This window comes from Lathamus discolor, chromosome 8 (assembly GCF_037157495.1).
Source record: "Lathamus discolor isolate bLatDis1 chromosome 8, bLatDis1.hap1, whole genome shotgun sequence".
Lineage (NCBI taxonomy): Eukaryota > Metazoa > Chordata > Aves > Psittaciformes > Psittacidae > Lathamus > Lathamus discolor.
In genome coordinates, this window is record NC_088891.1 from 7,181,904 (window position 1) to 7,201,872 (window position 19,969).

At 43.7% G+C, this 19,969-nt stretch overlaps 1 protein-coding gene across 1 annotated transcript in view; it reads right to left on the reverse strand.

Moving 5' to 3' along the window:
* Positions 1 to 3,935, reverse strand: part of SLCO3A1 (solute carrier organic anion transporter family member 3A1) — a 144,964-nt gene extending 141,029 nt beyond the window's left edge. Inside the window, exon 1 of the mRNA XM_065688412.1 lies at positions 3,704 to 3,935. Within this exon, the coding sequence (XP_065544484.1) occupies positions 3,704 to 3,874 (171 nt within the window). The 5' untranslated portion in view covers positions 3,875 to 3,935. The remainder of the gene's footprint in view (positions 1 to 3,703) is intronic.
* Positions 3,936 to 19,969: the final 16,034 nt, after the last annotated feature.

The window sequence follows — 19,969 nt, forward strand, 5'->3', positions numbered from 1 at the left end:
TGGATGCTTGCAACTAGGTCAGGTTGAACCGGAGCGAGTGGAGGCTAAAAGGCTCGGGAGAGAGAATTAAATTGCACTCCTGCTCCAAAAACTGTGGCTGTCAAACCGAGAGCTCTTCGCCTTCTGCTGAAACAATGATTTCACCACTGGCTAAGCAAAGGCTTTGACTGGCAGGGTGATGAAATGCCTCGGTGATAAACCGTCAGGAGCTCTCAGAACATTATGACCGGTTAAAATACTCCAAAATATAATGCACGTAGGAATCCAGGGGTGGAGGTGGGGGGACAGGGAGGGAAGTGTTGCCAAGGTATGTGAATCAGCCTTATCGAAACCCTCATCGCTGCATGGCCGGCATGACTGATCACACTGCTGCATTTGCCTGAAAGGCACAAGGCTCCAGCTGGAACCTCCGTTTTCCAGCCTCTCCCTCCTGGTGCCAACTGCACCAGTAACGCTTGGCTCTTTAACCCACGGATCCTACGCTGCAGGAGAGCAACTGGGGGTGGAAATCATCTGGGCTTAAAAAAGTTGCTGCGAAAGCCCCGAGTAACTTCTGCAGCAGGAATGCCTGCAGACTACAAGCAGCATTTTCCCCTCTGCCACTGCAGTTGCTGGGAAATTCAAGTTTCCAAAAGCATGCCGGAGTAATTAGATGGAGCCAAATAAATGCATACACAAAACCTTACAAGAATATGCAAATAATAGGGTGTATTCAGCAGCCCCAGAAATTAAGGCAGCAGCGCGGGCTTGCATTTGCATAAACTATGCAGGATATGGCACCGAGTCATTTTGGAACACAAGCACTTTGCAAACAGCAAGCGCAGTAATTGACAAATATTTTGGAATGTGACATTGATCAAATACTCCCTAAAACTTCGCACTAAGAACCTCAGAGACACCGTCCTAATTACCCATAGACATCCACTGCTGGCATCCTGGGGTATTTGTGCTGCTGAGTTCTGTGGGAAAAGAATAGGACTTTATAGATTTTTATCAGCATTTATTATTTATAAAGGCCTGTTGGCAAGCACCATGTTTTATGAACAAATAAAAGTGAATGATCGTTGCTTCAAAACCACATAATGAATGAATGTATGCTTTGTACATACATTCAAGTGGGTGCTGCTAGTTTATTGTATGGTGAACATGGAAAAAAAGGAGTTTTTACATCTCTGAAAAGGAATAACAATATCCCCTTCGAGATGTACTGACATGAAAGCCGAGCCCAATCAAAAATGAGCTCTGCAATCACTCGTAAGAAGCCAAGCCCCTGCCTTGTTTTCTTAACAAGCTGAGTTTTTGCTCTCATCGTCTCCCTGTGCAGAACAAGGCAGACAAAAACCGAGGAAACCAACTTGCTGCCGTATAAGGCAAAAAAAGGTTTCTTCTCTTCCTGAGCTCCAAGTAACGAGGGAAAGTCACACATGTGGCCACGCAAAGCAGAAGTACGAACACAGCACTTGCTCACTGCCGACAGGCTAAAATTAGTACTTTATTCAACTGCCCAGCACTACGCACTGTGCCTGTCCTCCACAGCATCTCCCTATTTGTCTGTCTTCCCAGTTGCTCTCTGCTTTGTCTCACCGGCTAATTTGTCCACCGGGGAGCAGCCAGACACACCACCCGAGCGCAACAGCCCCTGCTAGTCCCAGGAGCCCGAGTAAATGAATATCCACTTGAAGCTACACCTGGGCAACTCTGCAGTGCCTCCACTGATTTTACCCCAAGACAGCACCTGAGAGCAGCACTTGTCCTCATGGGACACTCCAGAACCAATTAGGTCCTCCGTGCTTCCCACTGCGCACCCTTCCCGCTCCTGCTCTGGCTCCCCAGTGACACCTGTAAGCACAGCGCTCGTCCATATTCTCTCTAAGCACAGATTTACCCTCCAAAGATAATTCCACATTTGCATCTGTTCATTGTATGAAGGGCTACATGGTATTTGCAATGACAGCAAATAAATTATGCAGGGAACAGAGGAACATTTGCCCGGTGCAGCTGGGCCAATGTTCATGCATGCTGGGGATTGGTTTGAGCTTCGTTCCCACTGACCAGTTGTCCGTTTGTGGTTGTGGATCTGACTGGCCATGGGGGCATGATGATATGCTGTTCAGGACAGAGCCCTGAAGAAGCACAGAGTAGAGACAGCAGCACCTCAACCAGGGTAACCTTTTGAAGGTGGTAGGTACAACTCCAGGGTTCCCAAAGCAGCCGTGTTTTCCAGCTGTTGGGACTGGGGTGCATGAGACACTCCAAAGAAGTGAGAAGGAGTGAACCAGATACTCCAGTACAAAACACAGCACAAGAGTTGGGAAAAGCAGGAAAAGAAATACTAAACTGGTGAGGAGAGAGCAACGGAAAGGAGTTGGGGGAAAACCCGGTACTAGGGACTACCAGTGCTGATCCTACGCGCAGACACAGTAGCGCAGTGTGCCAACATACAGTCCTCCAGCACATCCATACATTTCCAGCATACTGGTGCCCACTGGTGACATCACCTCCGTGGGCTCTTCCTTGGCCATTACTGTGATGAAGGATTACCCCACGCTCATTCATGCTGACAGTTCATTTTGCCAGTAGCTCATCGGAAACAATATATTTACTGACTAAGGTGTTACATAGAAGCAGCATGTCCCTGATCTGGCTCATACGAATGGATGCCCACCTCTCCTTACATAGGGTACAGAACTCCTGAATATATCTCAACAGATGTGATACAGTTTGCTTTGGAATTACAAACGTGTTCCAAGCTAAACTTACTTGCTTTATTATATGGAGATGACTGCTAATTTCCATTTCATATTAAGGGGGAATATTAACCACGGTTAGATTAGCCACATACCTTGAAAAATTATAGATCACGTTCAGTACAAATTTGCATAAGTAGTTTGAGCATGTGAGAGAGGAGCAATGCTAAATACTGAATACGAGTACCAAATGCGGAGATCTTACAGTATAATATATTACGTGTATGGCCTCAAAAAGCCTCGGAGATTATGAATACATTTCTTTTCCATGGAAACTATAATTCTCAAATCCAGCAAGCTATTTTGAGAAATTTAAATCAACTATACACTTACATCTGCTGAGAGAAGAACACTTCATTTTCACAAGCTGCCTCTCTCAGTGCATACTCAAAGGCACAAGCGTTGCCGTCTGGACATCTTTCCAACTCTTCTACTACAGTTCTGCCCCTGACACCAGATCTCACTCTGCAGATTCAGCGCAAAGTCTTATTTTGGCTGTTCTATACCTAACACCAAGACTTGCAGGGCTGCTGTGCATAACACCTCTGCATTGCTTGAGGAGGACAGGGAAAAGTAGTAGCGCGGGATGCACGAAGTGAATGCCCCGCTGGGTTTCCTGGGGGTTTATTCAGTACAAACTAGAAACGCTGGCATCCGACCCGAGTTACCGGCCAGCTTGGAAGCCAGAGGCAGTGACAAGCGGACCCTCAACCAACTGCCGGCACCGCGGCTTGGGGACCGGGAGACCGACGGGCAGCAAACGGGAGGGGGGCAAAGGGGGGGGGGCGCCCAGGGTTGACCCCCCGGCACTGCTGAGTCATTTAAGCCCTGAAACTGTTGTAAATCCCGCCCGGGGGGTGCTGCCCGCCGCGCTGCCCCGGCTGCGAGGGAACTTCCCCTCCGCTAGTGCCGGCGGACACGGCGGCGCGCCCCCCCCACGGCCGGTACCCACTCACCAGGTAGGCTCCCACCGTGCCCTGGGCTAGCATCAGGGCGCACTCGGACACCAGGAAGAGCTGGATGCTGGAGAAGCAGGAGACCTTCCTCCGCCGCCTCCTCTGCCTCGCCGCGCCGGCCCCCGGGAGCTCACCGCCACCGCCGCCCGCCGAGCCCTGCTTCCCCGGCATCCTCCCGGGCACCACCGCCGCCACCGCGGGATGGCGGCCCCGCGGCTGCTCCGCGCCTTCCTCCTCCTCCTCCTCCTCCTCCTCCTGCTGCTGCTGCCCGGGGTGCCAATCACAGCGGCAGCCCGCGGCGGCTGCCTCTCCGCCCGCGGGCTGCTGCCATGGCCAGCTCGCCGCCGCCTCCCTCTCCGCCTCCTCCTCTCGTCTCTCCTCCCCTCGCCCCGCCGCGCTCCGTCTCTCCACCGGCCCCGCGCAGGCCGGATCCGCGCCCCCGCTGCCGAGGGGCGGGGGAAAGAGCGGGGCTGGCGCCGGCGGAGGCTCCGCGGCGGCGGGCGGGGCGGCCGCGGTTGTGCCGCCGCATCCCTCCCGCAGCCGCTCGGAGCCGGGAGCGGCGGAGGGACCCGCACGGGGCTGGAGAAGTTCTGAACGCAGGTAGAGGGTCCGCATCGGCCCTCGGGCGTCCGCCAGCCCGAGTGTCATAGAATCAGCCAGGTTGGAAACGACCTTTAAGATCATTAGATCCAGCCTTTGCCTGAACACTGCCGAGTCCGCCGCTAAACCGGGTCACTAAGGGTCTCATTTACGGGGGTTTTTAACACTTCCATGGGCGGTGATTCCACCACTGCCCCTCACAGCCTCTTCTGTCACCTACCCACCATTGCAGCGAAGAAATTGTTCCTAATATCCAATCTAAACCTCTGCTAGCACAACCTGAGGCTGTTTTGTCTTGTCCTATCACTTGCTGCTTAGGAGACCAACCACCTCCTGACTCCATCCTCCTTTCAAGTAGTTGTAGAGAGGGATAAGGTCCTTCTCCAGACCGAACACCCCCAATTCCCTCAGCTGTTCCTCGTCAGACTTATTCTCCAGACCCATCACCAGCTCTGTTGCCCTTCTCCGGTCCCACTCCAGCACCTCAGGATCTCTTGTAGTCACCCTCCCACAAACGCTCCTCTGAAAGGATGAGAGGCGGCTTGTGCAGAAATCACACATTCAAAGGGAATTGACCGCAATAGGTGCCCTGGGTAACCACTGCCACACAGGCAACCTTTTGCTCTCAGGCCCTTGCTTCATGTCCCCAGCCACGTGTCTTTCTGATGGTGCCTTCTGTTGTCACCCCACCTTGAGTTCTAATTTCAAGAGATATCTTCTGTTAAAAAGCACTAAACATCACTCCTACTATTACAGATCACATTCCTTACGGGCGTAACAGCAAAACCTGATCTGCTTTGCTCTTCAAGAGCACTTTTCCAGTTCATTTCAGGATCCGCACTGGGGGCTGCTGCCTTACTTCCTTCTGTTATTAAACGTCCAGTGAAGTGGAAGTTTAAGCACTCGATCCACTTGGTATGGGGACACCAGTGGCCTTCAAGAACAGTGTTCTGTGGAAACAGGTTACATTCCTCAAAAATGCCTCAATATTTGGATAACACCAGCAAGTCAAGAGAACTGACATTATAAATGCCCTCCTTTTTTTTCTCCCAGCACTCTTGAGTTTTTTCTCCCCAGATACTGTGATTATTTGGGGGCTTTTTATTTTAGCCTTTTTTATACGAATACCTTTTAGAAATAAGCTGAAAGTTCATCTCAAGCAGAGTTTCCATGCAGCTTGATGGGTCTTTACCAAGTTCTGCCCCAGCAGAACTGCAGACCATTGAGGGAAAGAAACACCAGAGACCTGGCACACTCAGCTGTTGCCCTTTGCTCATCAGCTGCCAACAGCTCCCTCCCATGCTGAACTTTGGTTTTTCTAGCAGGTCTGGACCATATCAACAGATATCAACAGTCCCATCTACCCCAGGGCCACAGTCTCCAACACTGATGGCCCAAGGCAGCATCATCAGACACTTAGTGAGGAGAACAGTCTGGTGTTTGTAGCTGAATGGTCTTGTTTTTAATGAGATATGTATCAGTATCCCAGACATTGTGTACCTCTCAAGAAGCACTCTGAGGCCTCAAATGCCAAAGTTTTTGCATGAGGTCATGAAAAACTGGCTCATCCCTACAGGGTTCTGCCAGTTCCTGAGGTGTTTGTTTCCCATCCAGGAAAAACTGGTTCTTCTACCTAAAGAAACCCTAAAAAAGCTCATTTTCTTGAAATCTCTTTTAGACAATGAAAGCGCTCATCTCCTTCTTAACATGTTTGTTTAGGGACCTCTGCTATACAAGTTCTGAAGGTAGAAAGCTAGAAAGATCTCTATCCCTAGATGAATAAATTCACAAGCTAATTCAATTAGCATGGCTAGACAGATGCTTTGCTCCAGGTGGATGCTGTAGTACGTTATAAACAGGATGAATAATCTAAGAGACTTTTCAGTAGGAGAAAAGAGTGTGTCTCTCAAAATACCTGAGTATATAGAATTATGGCAGGAGTAGTCTTAGAATTCCCTAAAATATATGTATATTTGATATATTAATAAAGTATACAGGCAGCTTTTGCCTGCTCTAGGTTAGGTGCTAAAGGCAGCAAAGCTCTGAAAACTCATACAAATCACCAAGTGTGTATCTAGGGACCCAAGTAAACTTCTGCACGTGCTATTCGTTACCAGTGTTCCAGTTGATGCTTGAATATATATATAATATATTTGAATACCATCATGCATCTTGATCATGTCTTAGACATCCTGTTGGAAGAGTTTGTCAAGTCTGAGGAAGCAGATATAATGCTTGTCTGTCACAAGGAAAACAGCTGCTAGAAAAATTTGACTCTAATGCTAATTATCTGAAACATCTGGCTGGTTAGTTTATTGCAGCAGAATACAATTATCAGTCCCATGTCTGTCCAGAAGAGACAGCATGCCTGGATATTTTCCACTTCTTTATGTTACGTACTTGCCCTTACTGCCTTTAGTACAATTTCTCCTGTATTGCTCTGCTGAAAGAAAGGAGGGCTCTGCACCTCCACTCAAGTATGTCAGTAAACTTGAGTTTGCTTTCTGCCGCCCCTCAGCATACCACATCCCTGAGAGATCTCAGTAGAGTGCTTCGGGGCAAGTGACCTGTTCAGACTTAATTACTGTTATACCCAAACGGTTTTTCTGGTCTAAATTGACCCAGCTTTAACTACTAATATGTGGGATGCTGATGTTCATGGATTATCATTAGCCCAGAATGAAAAGAGACTTTGCATTTAGAACAGTCCCTTTTCCTCAGGGCTCAGTAGTTCTGCCAATGCAATTCTCAGTTAATTCCACCCCTTCTAAGCATTACTTTTTCCCCCACAGAAACTTGTGTTAAATTTCTTGCAGATGCCTTCTCAGAGTTTTATAAGCACTTGAGCATTCATAGCGGGGAGGCAACGTGCTGCCATCGATAAGGTTGGACATGATAATCTCTAACAAGTCAGCTCCTCTGAGACAGTCTCCTTAACATCTTGTCCGCTGGACATCTCCTTGCTTAGTATCTGTGGGCTTGTGTCAACATTAACCATTGTGCCACCTCAGCAGCTGGAGTTTTATCCATCTGTCTCCATCCCAAAACATTTTTCTGCTTGAATTCATTTTTTTCTTCTGTTTGTGGCTAAACTGATTGAGAATCAGCTATATAGTCAGGTGTTTTGATACAGGCATAACTTTCTTCATCCGCATCTAGAATGAGTGCCTATGGTAGATAGGGTTCGTGGCTAGCACAGAACTAAGGAAGAGCTATGAAGGATGAGGACCTTACTGAAGCACTTGACTGACCTCTTACATACCAAGGGGCAAAAGTATAAACTTCAAAAGAAGATCTAAGCTTAACCATCATCGGTGTTGGCTACAGGAGGAGGGACAGCAGAGGATGATTTTCCTTAAGCAGAGCTGGTGGAAACCTTTTCTGTGAAATGTGCTAAAGCAAGCAGCTGATCTGTGTCATTAGGCATCTCTACAGTTGCCATTGGAATCAGATTCCCAAACCTTCCGGACATATTTTACAGTCCAGGGAGCTAATGCGTGCCTCATCCAGCACAGCTTCACTGGAGAAGTGGTACCTGCTCTTACTAAGGATGCAGCAGATAAAAACAAGGACAAGTGCTAAGAGAAGATGATGTTCTCACAGGAGACATATTGGTTCTGTGGTGTATATTAAAAACAACAAAAGCGGTGCTGCAAATATAACTATTATCTTCTCACTGCTCGGTATGTTTTCTACATTGTGTATTTCACTGCTCTCCTCTACACTGCTGTAAGCCAGGAGCAGCTATTAGAGTTTGACACTCACCCAAATGTCTGTGTCCTCACCCTTCCCCATGGCTATGGTTTTATGGCAGGTGGTTATGAGTGCAGTGTTAGGGTTTCTCTCTTGCCCTGTGGCCCTGGGTGCCAGCCTAGCTGCAAATCACACTTAATCTGGCATAATTGCAAGAATGACTGAGGAACATCATCTCAAGAGCCAGTTTGGGGGCATGCTTGCTTCAGTGTGCTGGGTTGACACTTGTTCTGCCCCTTGGTCTGGCAGTGTAGCTGCTTTCATGTGGCTGTAAGGATGTCCTGGTGTTACATTAGGTGCTGGAAAATAATATTCCTGAGGTTTGCGTTCTGCTGCGTTCATGAAGTTAAAAGTCAGGCACAGCTGTCTGTGATACCACTCTCAGACTACACCCCTTTGGGTTTCTTTCCAGGACAATGCAGCCATGTTGAGGCCAGCTTTCATTTGCTTTAAGCCACTTGGATGAAAGAAAAGCTCATGTGCTGCCAAAATGGATTTGCATGTAGCATAAATCATGTCCCCTCGGCACCAACACACCCCTGGCTGTTGCATTTGTCTGAGGGAAGGCTTATGTATTAAGAAAATGAGGAATAACTTCAGATATGTTCAAAGAGCAAGGAAGAAAACATAAATAAATAAGAAATCCCAGGACTGTAGCCAAGAGGGTTTTCCTCAGGACGGCTTTGATATTCTGTTTGGTGACTTTCTTATGCAAAACCCTATAGATCAGTTGGTACAGGAGGGAGGCGACAGGAAAGGGGTTTAATCACCTACCGGTGTAGAATGGGGGTGTAATAGTGCACATGAGCCAGGGTACGCAGCAGTAAGGAGGGCTGAGACAGGGACAGCTTGTGGATTTATCAGCAGCTGTCATTTCCAAGATAACATGATGCTAACAGTTTTAATGCAATTTCTTTCTATAAACACTCCTGATTCTACTGCCTTGCTATTTTGAGTCCTGCTGGAGACTTGGACTCATTAAAAAGGCATTTCCTTCAGACAAGCTGATTAGATAGCTCTTCCTTCCCCCAGATGATGAAAGGCTGGAGAACACCTCACTGAAGCTAAAAATTGCAGAAAATTAAGACACATTAGTGTAACAAGAGGTGCAAGTTCACCTTGAAATCTAACACTATGAAAACAGCTGAAAAAGAGAGTCTCAAATGAAAGAATTAGATGACTTGTCCACAATCTACATTTCATAAACCTGGTTCCTAACCTCTAATTATGGTTAATAAACAAATAAACAAGACTCCTATCTGAAGGCAGCTGAGTAATCTCTAACGCCATTGAGTCCACAAGGCATGAAGGCATGAGACACTCTCACAGGAGAGCTAAGCACCCAGCAGGATCATGGTCTAAATGGAAATCAGAATGACTTTTGAATTAAAGCAATGTGATTTAGCAAACACAGTATAATTGTGGAGTACCTGCAAATATTGACATCAGCCTCACACCTCATTCAGTAGGAAAGTTAATTTGCAGAATGGGAAAATGAAAAGCAAATTGCTGGGCAATAGACTGCCACTTTCCTGACTGTTAATCAGCATCGCATAAAGTGATGTTTGTCCAAACTGTAAGTCAATATACAGTGAAAATATTTAATTTCTTTATTGTAACGATGAGACCTTGAAGGTCTGAATCTAGAAGATAATTCTATTGAGGCAATAAAAAAAAAAATAAAAAAGGGAACGTTATCTGTTTGTATTTTACAAACCAATGTACATTTCTGAAACAACTAAGGTACCCATGGTAGGAACAACTTATTACAAATGTTCTGCTTTCCTGTCACTGTCACACTCTGGAAAGTATTCTTGGCCAGACTCATCTGTGGCTGATGATGCAGCAGAAGGCAATGTTCCCCGGAGTCAATAAGAATCTGTCTTCCAGGTGGTGGGGTAGTACAAGGATTGATGGTGACATCTTTTGTGTAGGAAGTCACACCAAGCTCTCACACAGTCGCTGTTGCTAGTGACACATGGACCAACTCTGAGCATTCATTGTGGTGAGTCAAACCCAAAGTTCATTCCTGGGGTTTAATTTTGACCCCTTACTTTTGGGTTTTTTTGTGTTACCTGCACACAATGTAGTTCCTTCAATGTGCTTAGAACTCGTAACTTCCTTTAAGGGCAAAATACAGCAGAGCTTTTATATGACAGTTTGTGAAGTGCTTTGGATCAAGCGGGTTATAAGCACTGTGTAAGCAAGTGGAATTCCAGCCAGACACTGCATAGTTGTGCCCTGATGCTTCTTGCTAGATAATAACTTGACAGACCCAATGCCTGTAAATCAAACTGTCTCCTTAATAAAGAAACCGTTTACAGAGATACCCAATGGCATCTTGAAATCTGTCCATGAGTGCACAGACATCACAGGAAGCCTTCTATTTACTGTCCAGGCTATATTCTCTGTGGATCTTGCACTTTTGTGTTAGCACTTTCACTCTACCGTTCATGCTTGCTTTCTTCTATGCAGTCATATTTTTTTCTCTGCATGTTGTGTGCAGCATGTATCTGTCTCATGCTACTAGTTCCTGAGTTTATTGAAATTACTGGTGTGTCTCTTTGCAGAATAGATTCCATTAACTTCTCCAAGCTGGTAAGAACCTGCCTTCAGGCTTTGCTGTATTAGCTGGATCTTCCCAGTGGAAGTGATTTTCCTGTGTGATTTTGTGGGGAATTTGTAGTACTAAAGTCTCTATAATACACACTGCAGTTGCAGAAGAAAGACCTGCCATATGCCACTGTGGAGGATGCTACTTCTGTCAAGCCAAGGTAAAGGTTGAACGGTTTGAAGCTAAATCCTGATCAGATGCCAATTACAATAGTGGCCTATGCTGTCAGTAAGAGAATCAAGACAATTTGCAAAGACAAAGTAGGACCAGTACAGACAGAAGAGGAGCTGCATTGACAGTGATGTTGCACAATAGCTTCTCAAAACACAAACAGCTCCCAAAAAACAGCCTATTCTTATTGCCTCTCTTTTTTGGCCAGAACTGTATTCTCTTGCCCCTTCAACTGATGCATGATGCAGTTCAATTCAATAGCTTCTGCTTCACAGCAGCTAACAGTACTGTTAGGTGTTACCTTATATACTTATGTAATTTCAGTTGAGCTACCTTGATGTAAAAGAACACCTTTTTGTCACCAATGCCTTCAGGTACCAAAAGGTCAGTCATGATCTTTTGGACTGGACACATATCCGTGAGTTGAATAGTTATCTTTGGGGTTCATATTAATAAGCCACAATGTGCCTTTGAAAAACAGCAGCAACCTGAGTATATAGTATTTTGGCAAAAATAAATGTTTTTCTTCTGTTTCGTACTCTGGACTGTAAGAACCTGCAGTAACTGACTTTCAGCATTCTTGGCAGCCTTTGATCCTCAAAATGTCTGCACAGAGGCTATGGGAAGCAACTAGAAACCCCAAGAAAGGAGCTGGATTTAAATAATTTTCTTCTGGAGAACACTGATTAACCCTTACTGTGTATTTTCGGTTCAGCTTTTAGAATTAACAGGATCTCTAAACTGCTCTAGGTCTGTGAAACCATGTGAAACTACACTGTCTATAACAGCCTTTTGTAACAAATAATGCCTGAGTATACTAATTGATACTTAAGGCTATGATTATCTGGTATGAACAGTTAAATCAAGTGTGAGGGGAACCTTTAGTCACTGCAATAGACTGGCTGAAGACCTTATTGCAGATTTCCTGCAGATCTGTAGGCAAGCTACAGCCAAAAAGCATCTGTGTCTTGATGCATCTTTTGCATGATTAAGGTCTTAGAGGCAGGAACTTCCACTTACAAAGGATCCTTACAATGTTTGGTATGAAGGAGTCCAGTATCTCTGAAGTAATGATAAAAATGCAGGATGGAGGAATGCAGGGGAGAGGGGAATTGTTGACCTCACTGGAACTTAGATAAGTCAGTGGAGGATAGAGAATGCATTTGCTCTCAGACTGACCTCCGATATGAGAACAGGGCAAAGCAATGGGAGGTCAGTGAATAAAAACAAGACATTTGATAGCACCTCATAAGGCAGCAAAGTGTTGCTTTACTTCACCTTGGAATAAGCAAGGCCATCAGGGTAAATAATGCCCAGTTCACTTACTGTAAAGCTAACAGAGCCCACATTTTTAGTTGCTGCAACAGAACAACTCTCCTATGAACCCCTCACAGAAAGGCAGGATGTGGGAGAGGAAGGTGTTATTAAAGGAGCTTTGTGAGCTTGTTATCTTGAGGCTTCTCAAACACAGACTTATCTGATGCTAATTCTAGAGTGTTTAATGAGCATGGAGGAAATGGAGCAAAATGCAGAGCAGCAACAAGGAGAGGAAGAGCCTGACAGGTTCTTAACGTTCTATCCCTGCTCCACTTTTCATAGCTATTTTAAAAAGGAAATAATTGGGTTACAGGAAATATCCTGAAAGCTCTTCATGAATGTTTGCTCTTTAGGTAGACCTGCAGGTGAGCCCTCAGTAGTTATTTTTCATTGAGAAAGAGCCGCAGTTTCTATCCCCTACATTTCTGTAGTATGAAAAGTTGTCCACAATCCAGGAATGACATTCTGCTAATGTTGAGGGTGAAGCAGTGGAGGTTTGGATGTTAATTGTTATCTCACAGCAGAAAATGGGATGGAGAGTTCAAATGGATTTAAAGATAACTAATTTCTCACTACGCATTTAAATATATCTCTCCTGTAGATTAAGAAACCAGTCCCAGTTTCTTATATGTATGGTAGAACATCAAGAGATGGGATTCAATCCCCCACTAAAATCTAATCTCCACCATCAGGAAACCATATGCACTTAGACAAGAAAGTTACAGACAGCACCTAACCTAAAGACAGAAATGACCCTGAGACATTGTTTTCAGAGATATTTCCTGGAGTTTAGTGGGATTTGGTGCTATAAAGGCACCACAACCAATATTGCCACCACAAGGATGGGGACTAAATCCCATTGCCTACTCTAGCTCTCGTATGATCCTGCAATGTAATTTCTTCTACTGATGTGACTGGGAGCTCCGTGAATAATGACAACTTGTAAATATCATCCAGTATCAACCTCTGCACCTATACCTTATCTTCCTTTCTAACTTTCAAAGTCTATTTTCTGAAAACTTCCTAACTATCAATTACCAAAGATATGTTTGGCTGCATAATTAGGATGAAGGACAGTTGTTCAGAAGGCGACTGCTATTTTTGTATATCTATTGTAATATAAAACTTCCTTGTAAATCAATCATAAATGTCCTGTCAGTGATTTATGACCAGTATAAAGAAACTGAGAGATGGTTTTGAATGCAGAGTTTGTTACAAATTACTTCCTTGAATTTTGTCCTAAATACAAGCATTTACTACTATTGATAGTCTGTGCACATCACATTGAAGCAAAATGGAGCACAACTCCTTAAGACAACCAGTGTACTTATTCAAAACTTTCTTGCATAATTTCCTTCATGTGGACATATATTATTAATCTTTTGACAAGGAGAAGGATCTTGATTCTTCCCTCTCTTAGCACTAAATGGAAATGCAATTCTGGAACAGGGCATTGACATTGTACATATGCAAAGGAGGTGAGAATCAAGGTCTTAAAAAAAAAATTGGCTTTGATAATATTCAACTTTGTGGACTTACACAGATTGCAGCAGCTCTGAACTGATCCATTGCAGACCGAAGTTCTAGAGGTAACACCCTCCTGAATACAAAGTCTGAGTCTCTGCTCTCCTCTTAGTGAATATTCATTTACCACCTGGACAACAGGAAACAATAATGATCACTCAGGAGGGTGATTTTCACTGCAGCCATTCAGCTGTATCAGTATGCATTTTCGTGATCGAGCTGAATGAACTGATGCTGTTGTTTGCTCGTTACCAGATCTGAAAATAGCTCGTCACCAGATCTGATCAAAGTATTTCTAACATATTTTCCTACTGTTGTTTCTTTACATGGGAGATGCTTTCCCCATAATAAATACTCATATTTCTGTGAAACTCAGCTTTTTATGTAACCTTTTACTAAAAGCAGTGTGTTTTGTTTCCTTGACTTTCTGTCAGAATTCTTCTTTCAGTAAGCAAAAACTCGGATGAAGATTTTAATGCCTTTTATCTTTTTTTATCTCTCTGTTTATCTGGGAAGCTCAATACAAATGTAAAAATATGTCCATTTTAAGCTTCAAAATGGAAACTAAGACATCACATTTTTGTCAAATTGCTTTCTCTGTCTTGTCTAATTAGCCAGCTGTAAGAGCAGAATGTCTCTTACAGCTCCTTGTGTGTTCTGAATTAGTGTAATACTGCCGACATTACCACGTTTTTCACGTCCTACTGAGCTTTTTGTGGTTTTAGGTTTCCTAATAGAAGCATTAGAGGGGCACATTTATAAGCTTGTCCTGATTTATGAGTGCATTTTATTGGAGGGGAGATTAAATTGTGGTGGGTTGAATCTGTTTGGGTTTCCTCGATAACCTCCGATTAGTTTTAGTACAGGTAGCCCTCACAGTATACCAAAAGTCTCAGCTGATCTGCAGCAAAGTAAGGCTGTGACTGGTAAGTGAGCTTTCCTCATATGGTAACTCATTAAACTGAGGAGATTATTTACGATGTTTGCAGTCACCCCAGCTGATGGTGTCATTTGAGGAATCTCAAATGCTCCGTATAGAATAAGAAATATTTGATAGTTCACAAGTGACTCATTAAGATCTGAACAAGTTCAAAATATGCTTTCCTGAGGAAAACTCACTGGGTGATGAATGTGACCATCACAGAGCAAGACTTAGATACTGCCCAATATTCGCAGAGCATCTGAACCCAGTCTGAAAGAGGAAATTTACAGCAGCAGTTTGGTCAGTCCATCATCATTCTGTTATTTAGCATCTGCAATATATTGCATTATACTCCTTTCTAGCATGCTTTGGTGTCCATGCTAATAAAGTATCAGTGCTCAGATACACTCCTTGAATTCATTCACTATCCTGCCATTCTTAGCAACTCACAACTGTACTGATGTATTTACGCTTCGACAGAAAAAACAACCCCCAAATCCCTCTGTGTCCCCCACTGAGCTGGCCTGCCTCTCCTGAGCACCTGTACAGCCATGCCAAGGGGATCCTGGCCATTCTCTTTGTGGTATGTGTTTATTGTCACTTGGATGTCTAGTCCATCACTCAGCTGGCAAGCAATCTGAGATGAGGTCTTTACTCATGTTTTCTATTAAGTGGCTAGCGCGCAGGGGAGGCTGAGGGGGATATTAAATAATAATGACAATAATGATACATCTGATAGAGTTCAGTTCCGCTTTAGCACTAAATGGAAAGCTGAAAGCCTCCCTATGGATCTTCTCCATCTTGAGCACCAATAATTGTAACAGATGCATCAGTTTTTAAATTAGTGACTTGCATGATAAATAATACTGATACATGTGTTTAGGAAATCCATACCCAACTGGCATGTTTTGATTAGCTGCCAAGGATGACACTGTCATGTCTGTAATGTAACTCATTAAATGTATAGGTGTGATCTACTCTTTTAGTTGAAGCAAGACAACATAGGTCTGTTAATATGGCGCATGTCCTTTACCTCCAACTTCGTAAGAATATTATGAAATAAAAATAAAATCAGTGAACAAAGGAGTTTTAAATGAACTGAAAACAGCAAAGGATTAATAAAAAACAAAACAGGAATGAGGAAACACCGAAGATGGAAACCGCTGATCCATTTAAACAGAGATGAAATGATTTGTCAGTGCACTGGAAAAAAATATTAAACAGATACAAGCTATTAATTTCAACCTGAGGGTCAGCCTAGGAGTGTGAGTAGCATGTAAGGTTCAGGTTAAACCTTCACAGTGGGGAGGATCTCACCATAAATCACAGCTTCTTACTCTTCTGGGGGATGTTGATACAGTTCATGTAATAACTAGAAAATGCTTTGAACAGATGAAAATGTTTATAGAAAGGAAGGACAGACTGGAAGGTGGAAAGAGTTAAAAAATTACAAGGAAAGCTAACAATAGCAAAATTTGAATGAAGAAATATTGATCTCTCTCATTTGTTTCTCTACAGGGGGAGGGCACTGAGAGGTGAGATTGGTCTCTATGAAAAATACTGTTTGTGCTATTAGAGCTTCTCATGGGAGCAGAGACCTTCTTGCTCATAAGCCAGCATCTTACATTGCAAACTCCCTGTGGGCTGGAGTCTCCTGGTCATTTTTTATGTCTGTATGCTGCTAGAGTATTCGAGCATCTTCCATGCTGAACTTAACAAATATGAAGCTTTTACAAGACTTGAGGATGTTACTGGCTCATCCCTCATTTTGAAGCACAAATTCTCTGCTCAGTGCTTTTGGAGGGGAATGGGGACGCTGGGAAAAGCTGTATGAGCAGTTAATGTGAGGAATTTCAGCCTTGATGCCTCTATTCTGAGCACTCCTTCACCTGAAGCAGCATTTACCTCCTCTCAGATGCCTATCCAGCCAACGCTTTGTCCTTGTCCTTAAGAACAATAAATTTAAACTGTACAACAAATCACTACCTTTGTCTGCAGGGGACAGTAAATGCCACTCTACTCATACCTTACTGCTCCTTCAACTGTCCCATGGCTTAGTACTAGAAATAATGGTGTGAATACCTCTATGTCAGCCTTTTCTGTCATGATTAAGACTGTGCCAGTCATAAAGGTCACCATATGATAGACTACAGACCACAGGTCTCCACAAGCCAGTGTGACTAACACATTAAACATTGGATTGCAGCTTGGTTAAGTGACTAGTGTAGTGTGAGAAATGAAATCAATTCACTCACCCTGGTGAGAAATGAGTATTCATTGTTGGCTATGTTCAGATGGCTGAGAGTCTGGAGTGCCATATCTTCATGTTCATAACCTACATGTTGCCTTAAAAAAACAACCCTCAAACTCAGTAGCAGCGGCAACGCTGAACACTGACTCCTGCAAGTCTTTGAGTTTATCAACATACTTGATCTACGAAGCAGCAGTCTCCTTCTTGGAGGTCTTGAGCCGTCCTGCCCCTGCCATGAGGAGGCTGCTCTACCCGGGCACCAAGTACATCGAGCATCAGTACAACAGCACTGGAGAAGATTTGTGGTGCTCTGCCTGGAATAAATACCACCAACAAAACTGTTGTAGCTGTTTCAAGGGGATTGTATTTCTATCCCTCATGAGAGAAATATTCAGGTATAGCTAGATGCATTTTTAATGACTTGCGCATCATGTGAAACAAAAGCATTTATCCCCCCCTCCCCACCCTTTCTCCTTTCCCAGTCTTTTTTAACACGTGCCTTGCACCAACGCAGACAAAACTATCGTGGGCAATTTCAATAATCTCTGTTACTCTGATACCATGTTACATCTTCTTGAATCAGAATTAAACATAGATGTTTACAGAGAGGAGGTTAATGTCTGTCTCAGCATCTATTTCTCAGTTGTATCCTTCTCTATTTGGTCTTCAAAGGCAGTTTGATTTTTTTTCTTCTACATTTTATTTCAGTTTCAAAGGTGCCTCAGTTGAGCAAACAGGATTTCAGATTGATCTTATCTGTTTACGACAGTTTGATCATGAGTTCAGAAGCATCACTGTTTAAAAAAGCATCGAAGTTGTAGTCATGAATAGTGGAGTGGTCTTGAAAGCAAAGAGAAGTGCTGAAGCATTTAGCATCTGTGCTCCTTGAGTATTGATTTACCAGGTCAGTCTTAAAGGCAGCTTCTTCCTTAGAAGAATAATATGTACAATACTATATACAATATATACAATATTGTAAGTCCAGACATGATCTTAAAGCTTGGCCCTGTCTGAAAATAATTAATAATAAGAAATTAAATTGTATTTGTGTAGCCTTTCTATAGAAAAAGCTTCTAATTGGCACAGGTATTGGGGCAAAGAAGCACTCAGAAGCAGCACTCATAACAATTCACATTGGGACATTGCTCGCTAAAGGGCAATCACTTCTTTTAGTAATTGCTGTAAAAATAAGATTTGCAGAAAGCTACATATGAAATAATTATAGGACTCTAATGATTCTTGATGTAGCTATGGCAGTGTTTCCACTGACTTCCGAGAGGGAAAGTTATGCCCTCTCTTCTAGCAGCAAAAATCAAAGCCACAGCTTGGATGGCTTCAATTCTGCCTGGTTTTGGTTGCACGGCTGTTGAAAAGGTGAGTGTGGCAAAGAGGTGCCAAAACCACAGTTCTTGTTATTGGCTGCTGTGCTGAAAACACATTCATTGCACACACCTCAGAAAGCGCAAGGGAGAAAATTAAGTCTGAGTATGTTTCATTTCTTTGTGCAAGTTTTCTCCCTCGGTTACAAGAATCTTTTCTTTTCAGTTGTTTAATAAAAAAGTCACAGAATGTAATTGTTAAAACAAGCAGTGGGAAATGCAACCGCCTGACAAGAAACTACATGTCTTATTTATCTCCACTGAAGTCGCTCCTTCAGGAGGTGCACACTGGTGAGATATATTGCATTGGAGCGTGTGCCTCTGATGTTTGTCAGAGGTACTTCCCTGTGGCTCTGCAGCAATTTCCTCGCCTCCATAAGTCCTAAAGGTAAATGCAAACGCAGAGCTGGACTAACCTATGAGTCTTAGCAGAGACTTACTCGCCCTGCCTCCCTTGCTATTAATGCCGAGGCAGAAATGAAGGGGGTCTGGAAGAATTGGAGATTTGTGGGTGGCCTCCTGACTGGAGGAAAAATTAAATCAAAGCTGAAGGAATAGTTATCCCTGGGGAAGAGAGTTGGTGCTTATAAGCTTTCTTTGTAGATGCTTGCAAAACTGCCCCAGTGGAAGGTATAGTGCACAGTCCTCAAACAACGAGCTTTGGCTGGAATAGAGATCGGAACAGATAAGACAAGAAGAAAATAATGTTTTGGGTACATTTATTTCATGGAAGTGGCAGTATAAAATCGGATCCTGCTTAACCAGATTGGAATTCTTCTGTGCAATGATCTAACAGCATGCTGATGTGCTGATAGCATTTGCCGTCAGCTTAGAGAATGCTGGTACACCATGCTCCAGTCCTACAAAAATTCCTTCGTTTTCGCAGATAGCTATCTGAGGGCATCAAGGCTCATCAGAGATGGTTGGCTTCTTCTTTTGAAGACCCTAGCTGCTATTTTGATCATCACAGTGTAAAAAACCTGAAGGGAATTTAAATCATATTTAAATCATTTCTTCAATTTTGCTCGCATTATGTATATTGGGAGGAGAGGGAGTGAGCAAATACTGAACAATATTGCAATTATACCTTCAGAGGGTTTGGCCTATGTAGGGCAACTGGGCCAACAGATGGTGAATGCAATTTGATGTACAAAAGTATGAAATAACTGATCTGGACAGAAGGATTAAACTGGGGTGTGCGTATAAATTGAACATGGATCATGAAAAGTATATTAGGCTATTATGAGAAATCACTGAAGCCTGAGCACAGATGCTGCAAAAGACAGCAAATCAAACTGCACTGGCACAGCAATAGAAACAAAGACAAAAGGTGAGAGTTTTATTGTTTTAGTCTTTTGTGAGTGATGCAGGCTGGAAGGAGAGAGCTGCCTTGGGGGAGAGCACTGAAGGATCTGGTCAGGAGCAGAAAGTTCACAGGGGCTGGGCTGATTTGTGTGGCAAACTACAAGGCGATGTGATTTTAGAGAACCACCTTGAAGGAAAGGCTCCATCAGGGTACTGCATCTCTTACACTAGCGCTTAACAAGACAGAGCATCATATTAGTGTTGGCAGAAAGGCCTGGCTGAGACAAAAAGGCCAGGCTGCCTCTTCCAAAGCATAATGCAAGCACAGATAAGTAAAATGAGGACACGCATTTGAGAGCACTTAATAGGAAGCACCAAATTTTTAGCTGATAATAGCCACTTAATCAAACAAGCCTTATATAAAGTCCTT